Here is an 11,089-nt window from a genome sequence, read left to right as displayed (position 1 = left end):
AGAATCAGAGGAATTGGGTCCATCAGGCTTAGACTTCATAATGGCTCCATCAGGTTACTCACTGGTGTGAGGTTTATTCCAGAGATTAAGAGGAATTTGATCTCTATTGGAGTGTTGGATGCAGCAGGATATAATTGCATATTATCTGATGGGATTATGAACATCGTCAAGAATGGTGATGTTGTTATGATGGCTGAGAGAAAGAGAAGTCTATACTATCTAAAGGCAAGTGTGGTTACTGGATCTGTGAATCTGGTGCAGGTATTAGACTTAAGAATGTGGCATCTCAGACTCGGACACTTGGGAGAAACTGGAATTAAAGAATTGGCCAAGAAGGAGCTGATTAAGCTGGAAAATCCCAATGAGCAGTTGGGTTTGTGTGAGCAATGTGTGCTCGGAAAGAGTAAGAAACTGCCCTATGGAAGAGGAATTCACAGCTCAAAGTCACCACTAGACTATGCCCACAGTGACTTGTGGGGCCCAGCTACACCAGCTTCATTGGGTGGAGGTAGATACTTTCTATCCATTATTGATGATTTTTCTAGAAAATTATGGGTGTTTATCTTGAAGGAAAAGTCAGAGACATTCATGAAATTCAAGGAGTGGTGTAGGGAAGTGGAGGTGGAGAAAGGGTGTTCTTTGAAGTGTTTAAGAACTGATAATGGGCTGGAATTTCTGAGTGGGGAGTTTGATTCTTTCTGCAAGCAGAAAGGTATGAAGAGGCATAGGACATCTCCATCTAATCCCCAACAGAATGGAGTTGCTGAGCGCATGAATAGAACCATCCTAGAGCGAGTTAGATGTATGCTCTTTGGCTCTGGAATGGCTAAGAGATTCTGGGGTGAGGCTGTGAGTATGGCAGCAGTTCTCATCAATAGAAGTCCTTCTTCAGCTATAGCTTTTGACACTCCTGATCAGAGATGGTATGGAAAGGCCATGGATTATTCGAATATGAAGATTTTTGGTTGTATGGCTTATGCACACATCAAGCAAGGTAAGTTGGAGCCAAGGGCCTTGAGATGTGTGATGATTGGATACCAAAAGGGAGTGAAGGGCTACAGACTGTGGTGCATAGAGCCAGGAAATCAGAAAGTTATTATCTCTAGAGATGTGCAATTTGAAGAAAGTAGGATGCCATTTCTAGAAAAGGCTCAAGAGAGCCAGAGGCCATCTCATTCTGAGAAAGAACCAGAGCCTGAGAGGATGGTGGAGATGGGTGTTCCAGAACCTGAGGAGGCTGAGGAATCAGTTCAGGTGGAGGTTTCTGGAGCAGATAGAATTGCTGAGCCTGAACAGCAGATGGGAAATCATAGTGAACAAGAAGAAGCAGATGCTGATGTCTTGAACCCTGAAGAAGTGCAGCAGGATTTGGGTGACTATGTTCTAGCCAGAGATAGGGTCAGAAGAATCCCTAAACCATCTACAAGATACAGTGAAGAAGAATACTTGCTATATGCACTATGTGTTGCAGAAAACATAGAGTATGCAGAGCCTTCAAGCTTCAAGGAAGCTATGAGTTCTAAGGAGAGCAAGCAGTGGATGGGGGCTATGATAGATGAGATACAGTCCCTGATCAAGAACAAGACATGGGTGCTTGTGAAGAGACCTTCCACACAAAAACCAGTGAGTTGTAAGTGGATATACAAGAAAAAGTTGGAGGTTGGGAACAAGATTAGGTTCAAGGCTAGGCTTGTAGCTCGGGGGTTCACACAAGAGGAGGGAATAGACTATAATGAAGTATTTTCTCCAGTGGTAAAGCATGCCTCAATCAGAATTTTGCTAGCTATAGTTGCTCAAAGAAGTTGGTTTTTGGACCAACTTGATGTGAAGACAGCCTTTCTTCATGGAGAGCTTGAGGAAACTATATACATGAATCAGCCAGAGGGATTTGTGATACATGGGAGTGAAGATAAGGTTTGTCTACTAAAGAAAAGTCTATACGGTTTGAAGCAAGCAAGTAGACAATGGCATATCAAGTTTGATGAACATATGCAGAGTATGGGATTTATAAATTCCAGATATGATAGTTGTGTCTACTTCAAATCAAAGTCTGAGGGACCTGCTGTGTATTTGCTATTATATGTAGACGACATCTTGCTTGCTGGACCAGATAGACAGGAGCTAGATAGGGTGAAAGCCTTATTGAAAAAGGGATTTGAAATCAAGGATCTGGGGAGTGCTAGCAAGATTTTGGGAATGGATATATTCAGAAATGCAGATAAGAGGGTGTTGTGGTTGTCCCAAGAAGGCTACATTCAGAAAGTACTGCGCAAATATCAGATTGACAAGAGTAGAACAACCTCAGTTCCACTATCACAACAGACTAAGCTGTCCAAATCACAATGTCCCAGAAATCAGCAAGAAGAAAGAGAGATGAGCCAGATACCTTATTCCAACATAGTTGGGAGTGTGATGTATATGATGATATGCACAAGGCCTGATATTTCTCATGCGGTAAGCGTGGTGAGCAGATACATGTCCTGTCCGGGAAGAGAGCACTGGTTGGCTTTGAAAGGGATTCTCAAGTATCTCAAAGGAAGTAGTGATCTGGGAATAATGTTCAAATCAGAGAATGAAGGAGATAAGGATAGCATTATTGGGTTTTGCGATTCAGATTATGCAGCTAACCTTGATAATAGGCGCTCACAATCTGGGTACATATTTACCTTGTTCGGCTCCGCGGTGAGCTGGAAGTCTAATCTCCAATCTGTGGTGGCTCTATCGACGACGGAGGCAGAGTATATAGCTCTTGCTGAGGCAGTAAAGGAAAGCTTCTGGCTTAGGGGTATAGTTGGTGATTTTGGGGTGAAGCAAGAGAATGTTGTGATCAAGTGCGACAGCAATAGCGCGATTTGTCTCTCGAAACATCAGACATATCATGAACGCAGCAAACATATAGACGTGAGGCTGCATTTCATTCGAGATGAGGTTGAGAAGGGTGCGGTGAAGATTGAGAAGGTCAGCACCGAGCACAATGCGGCCGATGCACTTACTAAAGCCCTACCAAGATCCAAGTTCCGACATTGCTTGGATTTGGTTGGGGTGGTCCGAAATTTGTAAGTATGGGAAGGAAGGTGGAACTGGTGGTGATGGATCTTAGATTGCTCAAAGGTGGAGGATTTGTTAGTGTTTGAGCTCATCAAGATCGGATTGAGCTGGTGGAAGAATCAAGTCAGGAAATAGCCGTTGGGAACCAAAACAGGAACTAGCCGTTGGAAACGGTTATAACCGTGTTCGGCAAAAGAAGCTGTTCGGCAATTGGAAGCTGTTCGGCAAAAGGAAGCTGTTCAGCAATTGGAAGCTGTTCGGCAATTGGAAGCTGTTCGGCAAAGGAAGCTGTTCGGCGGTTTTCTTGATCGATACTTCTTAAGGGAGTTGCGATTCATTCCGGAACCAACAACAACAACAGAAATCAAAAGTGATAGAGAGAGAATTCAAGAGAGGAAGTGTTATCTTTCAGCTGTGCGTTTTTAGCTCTCGAAGCAAGAAGTTTTCGGGCGAGTTGAGGGTTTTCCATCTTGTAAATTCTTGAGAGTTTTGAGTGCTCTTATGTTTGTAATTTCTCGAGTGATCAATAAAGAAACACACCAGATTCTGCCCGTGGATGTAGGCTTACGCCGAACCACGTAATTCGCTTGTGTTCTTCCTTGCATGTTGTCATTTCATTAATTTTGCATTTCGATCATCACAACCGTAGGTTCGTTCTTCACACTGTCAATAAACCATACACATAACAATTCATTTAGTTACTAGTAGTAGAGTATTGTATTTATGCTTTTGTTCTGGAACGAAAAATTAGGTACGACTTATATATCAATACAACAAGCAAGCACAACTCTATCTACCAATTTTCATTTATGACAATCATAGTGTCCGGCTCAAAATTGCATATAATATTTTTATTTTTACTTTAATATAAATCTTTAAAATTTAAAATAAAACGATATACTCATATTCTAATTTTTTTGGTTTATTATTTGGTCATCAAACTTAAAATAATCAGCTTGAAAGTTTAAACATATTATAGGTTGGTCTATAAGAAGACCTTTAAGCTGAAAAGCAAAATTGGTCCGACCTTCAAAAAAGCTTTAGAAAAACTTAGAAATTTTGAAAAAGTTGCAAACACAACCCAAACCTAAGGTCAACTAGAACTTAAAGTCACTTTACTTTTATCAATAAAGTCTATGCAATGAAATGTATGTCATTTGTCCAAATGATCATTGAACATGGAAGTAGCCTGCGATTTATCAGTGAAAAATGCACCAGATATATAGCATGACCAAGATTCCTTACGAAGCCAAATACGAACAGCCATCATCGCTGCTTACTTTTACCATGGCAAGTATGTATTAGCATACAAAGGTGTGATGACCATTATATACGCAACTCAATGTGAAGCACATATTTTAATAACTCGACCATTCATCCTCATCGGCATAAAGTACTACATCCTTGGAAAGAGCTACCCTGTCAATGAATGGACCAATCCCACTGGGAGAAGCAATGGCAAAGATTAACAAATTTTATTGCAGCAAGCAGGATACAAGGTCTCCACACAGCACTATTTACTTCATACAAATTCATGTCTGCATTCTGAGGTTCTACATGTAACAACAGTGTTAACGAGGCATGGTTTCTATTAAGCACTAGACAGAAAAAGATCAAGATTTAGTCACTACTACACAACTAGAAAAGATTTCCAACAATTTGTCAGCTGAATAAGGTGAGACATTGGGTGGCAGCGCTCAATCCATGTAGGAAGAGAAAAGAAAAACAGTAAGATGGTAAACAATGTTCAAGTCATTCTACCTTAGCAAAGTCACGAAAAAACCATGTATTCACTTATAAACTGATTAACTCAATACTACATTAAATACACAGAACATAAAAAAATTGTCATAAATTTAGAGCTGGTTTTATTCTATGCTCTATTCAGGGTCATTTTAACAAGCAGGTAGCGAAGACCAGTCCAAAACACTACAAACATTGAAACAATCTGCAGCCAAGCTATGCATTATCTCCTACAAATGATAAGTTATTTAACAATTAAATTTCCACGGCGTATCAACAGACCAATGGATCACAATATCAAACTTCCAAACTAATAATTTAAGCAATAGATAAACAGTTTCAAGAAAAACTAGCGCGATTGAATAAATCAACAAGATCATACAATTGAAACTGATAATTCAGTCCAGACGAGCTATCCAAATGCAGAATAAGCAAATTGACCGTCAATACACCAAACCTTAATAGAAATGCAAATATTCGTTTGGGGCATGAAAATTGGAGGGTATAACTGTTAAAATGATTAATTGGTTATTTTTAAAAGCATAGCTTTATCCTTTCCTTAGTCTCTTTTCAACATAAAAGATTTGTGGGGTGTAGACTGGAATAAATAGTCTGGAGGAGGTCATTTTGTGATAACTTTTAAGATTTGGGGTTCTGACGAAATAAATAAATTAGGTTATGGGGTAAAGAATATGATATCTTAGAGATTGAGGGGGTTATTACTTAAAATGTTTTAATACTTCATGTTTCTTATTTAAAAGACTGATTCAGCTCAACCTAAATTGCATGCCTTTTTTAGTATTTATTGATCATCTATGGTCATTTCTAGTATCCAATAGTTATATAAAACTACAATTGGACAAAATTGACATCACTAAAATCCATTTTATTACTAACAAATTACAATTAACGTTTATAAAAATTTAATTAGTTTTTACATTCTCGTGCGAATTTCAAGTCTTTCTGATAAAATCAATATTTTCAACACTGTCGACTCATCTTCTAGAATAATCCAATTTATTTGTTATTTTAAATCTAGTTTACTTCATTACAAAAAAATGATTTTAATTAATCACCTTGTTTACTGCACCGTGCAATTTCAAGTCTTTCATAACATTCTCGTTTGAAATATTATTTTCGCTTTCTTTGAGTTTTCATTGCCTCTGTCTCGTGTGTGTTCGCCTTTCGTCAATATGATAACTAATTAAATCGCTGTAAATTAATTAGTCATTCCGATAACTAATTATTTGGCCAAACAATTAAATTAGTCCATCTAACCCAATGTATTAATAATATAAGGATTTGCAGCCTACTCCAACTCCCTATTCCTGCTGGCCCAAAGTGTAATAAAAATAAATAAAGGATGAAAATTATTATTCCTCCTCCTCTCTTTAACTCCGACGTCCACCCCCTTCACTTATCCGGTCTCCTACACCGACGCCAAAACAGGCTCCCCGCTCTTCTACCTCTCCATATTGGACCCGTGGGGAGGGAGGTGACGATGGACGTCCGCGCTAGCTTCACGGTGTCGGAGACAAGCGTCAACGGTTGCGAAGGCGCCCACATTCAGTCACCCAGCTGCTCCAAAATTACCCTATCCGGCAAGGTAATTCATTCGTACTCCGACTCCCCTTTTTAGGTTATATCTCACCTTCTAATTCTAATTACTTTCAGCTCCGCAACCTCTCTGCCGGCTCCGATGAGGAATCCCGGGCGAGGAAGGCTGTTCAAGGCCCACCCGGCCTTCAAAGGTTTTAATTCTTCTTTTACTCTCTCTCTCTCTCCTCTTTTTTGAATATTACTTACGTCGAATTGGTTTCTTATTTGCTGGCTTCCCCAGTTTGAACGGAACTTTTTCCGTTTACAAGCTCGAGATCAAGGATATCTTCCTCGTGAACAAGCCGGCACCTCCCCGCGACCTGACCGTGGAGGCGTACTTTTATGCGGAGTAGTGTTAATTACGCTTTTATTATTATTATTATTATTATTATTATTATTATTATTATTATTATTATTCCATCTTTAAGGAAATAATTCGAGTTTATTTCTACAACTACCTTCTTTTCCAGATTATAAACAGCCTGGAATCCGCGCATTTCAAATGGAACGATCAATCTCTACATGAATGAATCGACATTCTTTTCTTGAGAAATGAGACTAAGAAACACACTCAAAATAACCGAAAATACAAAACAATCGCCAAAAGTATAGGGCGTAATGGAAGAGCTGAGGTAAAAAAGTAAGGGAGTAATGAAATTTATAGGGAGTACTAGTATTACTTATAAGTGAGCTTGGTAAATGGTAATAGATCTCAGGATTTATTTTAAGAGGTTGGGCCGGAGATGATGGAGTTATTATGGGCTGTGTATTTTACGTTAAAGAATACGATTTAAAGTTGTAAACCATGTAATATACGTATTCCACTCCATGAATCCATCAACCAACAATAATTGATAGTTAGTTATGTAAATAAAAGGTAATGTTATAACCGTGCGAATTTCAAGTCTTTCCAATATAATCAATGCGTGCAAATTTCAAGTCATTGCAATACAATCAACATTTTCGATGTTGTCGACTCTTCTTCTGGAATAACACATTTTTATTTTTATTTTATATTTTAAATCCATTTTACTTCATGGTGAAGAAATGATTTTAACTCATTGGCTTGTCCGCAAAATACCCTATATGGGCTCGCATTTGCTCTTGATTTTTTTGTCATTAACCAACTACATTTATTTGTGCATGTTTTACTGTGTTTCCTTCTTGTGTTGCAAACAAAAAATATGCTGCTTAATTTTCACTTCACCGTGCACAAATATCTTAATTTTAACTATGAGATATACGGATTCGGGTGGGTGAATCATGGCAAAATCGGGTGTGGGCACCCGTTTCGTCAGGCCTAGCTCCATCGTCCCCATCTCACAAGCTCGCCGTGTCATGCATCTCCTCGACTGGCCCATCATCCGCAAAGGAGCCGTCCCGGTGCTAATTCATCCGGCGTGGCCTTCGTATGCTCCCACCACACCGTCCTTGACGCCGTAAGAATTTTATTGCACAATTGATAATGGTTGAAGTGATATTAGTACTACTAATTTTCAAGAACGGACAAATATGGGAAAAAAAAACATGACTAAATTCCATATGTACGGAGAGAGCGTCTATAAAAACACACACCTAGGGTAGCACATCGTTTATTAAAACAACTACGCCACTAATCATAAGCCAATTTTACTAGAGGAGCTATCGGGTGTATCACCACCAGCTCGTTGAACCGGCAACCACTCCTTAGATTTATCCCCTGTTCTCGTAGAGATTGGTTTCCCATTACCTTCAATACTGCCTGTCTTAGGAGCTCTGGGGATATTGTTCTTGGAGAATTGGGTTGCAGCTGCTCTAGCGCCAGCAATTGCTGCAACGAGGCTAGGAGGTTTCTCCTCTGCTGAGGTGCTTGTGCAACTCGGAAAAGAAGCAAGTGAACCAGGTTTCAGAGAGAACCGGTCTCGTGGCTCTGGAAGGGGGAAAGTAACTGGCTGTGGTGCTTTGACGGAAGAGAGACCTCTGACAGCGGCTTCATATATCTACGTGCACAACGAGATTAAATATGAGGGAGGGCTCTATAAATATGGAAGAACATAAAGGAAATAATTCAAGTTGATTTCTACAACTACCTTCTTTTCCAGATTATAAACACCCTGGAATCCGCGCATTTCAAATGGAACGATCAATCTCTACATGAATGAATCGGCATTCTTTTCTTGAGAAATGATACTAAGAAACACACTCAAAATAACTGAAAATACAAAACAATCGACAAAAGTATAGGGTGTAATGGAAGACCTGAGGTTTCTCGCAGAGCCAACAAAAAGCTGTCTGTCCTTCTACTCTCACCTGCAGCAGCAAAATCCCAAGTTTATAAACATAATAAATAAAATACATTGATGCATGAGGAGGGACTTATACCAATGATCCCGTTATTGCAGGTAATCGTAAGTAAAAGAACAAGAAGTTTTGGTGTTCACCGATGCAGGTATAGCTTCCCAATTTACTAGCTCTTCACAAGTAAGGCAACCTACCACGTCAACACAGCCTATGGAAAAATGAAATTTATGGTTACACGATTTCTAGTGGTTTTCAGCATCTAGAAAGGAAGAGGTTTTGCTTCTTATTTGACATCATATAAACATAAATTAGGATTAGAAAAATTTAGACGTAAAGTAATTTACACTAATGCATCTAATATGCTACCGAGAAGTCTGGAAACCGGGTAATGCTCAGGGAATTTAATATCTGTTACTCCATTCAGTTTGTAGATCTCCCTGTAAAACTCTTCCATAGCTTTGACTGTCTCTGGTTCGGGAACCTTACCTGCTGCATGAATCCACAGCCGTCCTTTGGAAAGAAACAGAAGACAAAGATATTCATGACTCCAATGTAACAATTGTACAAACAATCACATTTGAATATAGACACTTATAAAGTAAAAACAACAACCATTGGACTTGAATACACATGATTCCATGACACATAGGTGTACAAAAAATGGCTTTGGAAATCAAAACAGAGTAGAAACTTAACAGAAACTTAACAGAAACATGACTATATACCTTAATGATCAAAGTAATGACCGATTGCACGAATGATCACAAAGGAACTTAAACCAATGCTGCACCCGAAAAGCCACTAGTTTTTCTAACTTCTCTGTCTCTAAACACATAGGTTGATGTAATTAATCTAAGGCCAAATCAGCTGAAAAGTACTCATTGAAGCTTCCATATGCATCATGATTCCAGATAAATTCATAAACTGAACACTAAATCTCTTCATTCAAGTCGATCAGAGGCATATTGAAAATCGAACTACATAGTCTTTCAACCAAGCAATGTCCTAAAGCCCAAATCGAGCAATATCCATAATTCATTACAATTTCCACCTTGATTGCTATGCACCCTAACTAGTCTCACTACACAAAAATCATAAAGACTGGAATTATTTTGTCCAACTATAACTTGTTCAAAAATAAAAAAAAGTTAACTCTTAAAGTCTCAATTGGCATAAAAACTAACATCAAAAGGCTAGAAATCAACTGAAAATGTCTCCTTTTGTTCGATCATGCAAAGCAATACAACCAAAATTATCAAAATTCAAATCTCAACAATAAAATTTTTGGCATGAAGCATATACAGAACTAACAGCTAGTACCCACAAATTCAAACTTCATAAAAAGAAGAATTAATTGAAAGCGTTACCTCGAATTGGGGAGGGCCAAGATCTGCCTTCAATCCGTTTGATGCCATACACAAGCAGAGACGCCCACGGTTGGTGCATTGTTATACATGGGTTTCTGTAATTCGACGACTCTATTCTTCTGCTCGCCATATCTTCGAGTTTTCAGCGAATCTTGACACTAATTTCTTCAATGATTTGAGAGAAGCTGTTGTTTGGAAGTTGGAAGATGAGTGACTGTTTTTTTCCCTTTTCCAGTCGATGATATCGATTGGCAAAAAGGAATCGTTCTTTCTTTGTTTTTACTTTTTAGGGCGAGCATAAACTACTTGAAATTATTGAATTGATTACAATTTATTATAATTATTTTATTAGTATTATTGTTGTCAAACTTCGATAATCAGAATTATTTTATTATATGATGTTTTGTCTTTGGAAACTTAGAAGAGGATTTCGATCGGAACGGATGTGAATCTATCCGGTCAAATATACCATGGAATTTATTTCTATAAACTTTGAAAATTGAAGATGATGAAGTTTAAATTAAATTGTCCGAAGTAATACTCCTACATTATACAATTATCTTTAGCAAAAGGGGTGATTTGGTTGTGACATGTGAATCGTGTGCCCTCCGTTCCCGATTAAGAATTACACTTTGACCAGACACGAGTTTTAAGAAATGTAAATAAAAGTTAGTTGAAAAAGTTAGTGAAACGTGAGACCCACTTTTTTATATTAGTTTTATAATAAAATATGAGTGAAGTGAGTTAGTGAAATGTGAGACCTACTTACCATTTATGATAAAAATGAAGTGTAACTCTTAATTGGGGACAGACAGAAATGGAAAAGTGTGACTCTTAATCGGGGACGGAGGGAGTATAATTTTCAAATTTCGAAAATCGAAATATATTAGTACTAGTTTTCAATAAAATATTATCATTTTTATTTATTTAAATATGTTTTGCATCATAAGGAATTTTAAATAAACAAAATAAAATATAAGAGCTGGTATACATCTTTACTGAATTCAAAATCATTAATTCTTTAAAACTTTTATACACGTCATAATTTTTTA

General features: G+C 38.0%; 1 protein-coding gene across 1 annotated transcript; it reads right to left on the bottom strand.

The window, feature by feature from the left end:
- Nucleotides 1-7,901: 7,901 nt before the first annotated feature.
- On the bottom strand, nt 7,902-10,291 carry LOC121805745 (activating signal cointegrator 1-like). The gene is made up of 6 exons (XM_042205727.1): nt 10,038-10,291; nt 9,037-9,180; nt 8,811-8,878; nt 8,629-8,679; nt 8,460-8,519; nt 7,902-8,369 (listed from the first exon to the last, which is right to left on the bottom strand). The coding sequence occupies exons 1-6, from the start codon at nt 10,165-10,167 to the stop codon at nt 8,007-8,009; spliced, it is 816 nt and encodes a 271-aa protein (XP_042061661.1). The 5' UTR covers nt 10,168-10,291; the 3' UTR covers nt 7,902-8,006.
- Nucleotides 10,292-11,089: the final 798 nt, after the last annotated feature.

This window comes from Salvia splendens, chromosome 5 (genome assembly GCF_004379255.2).
Source record: "Salvia splendens isolate huo1 chromosome 5, SspV2, whole genome shotgun sequence".
In the NCBI taxonomy this organism is placed as follows: domain Eukaryota; kingdom Viridiplantae; phylum Streptophyta; class Magnoliopsida; order Lamiales; family Lamiaceae; genus Salvia; species Salvia splendens.
This window is presented reverse-complemented; position numbering and strand designations above follow the sequence as displayed.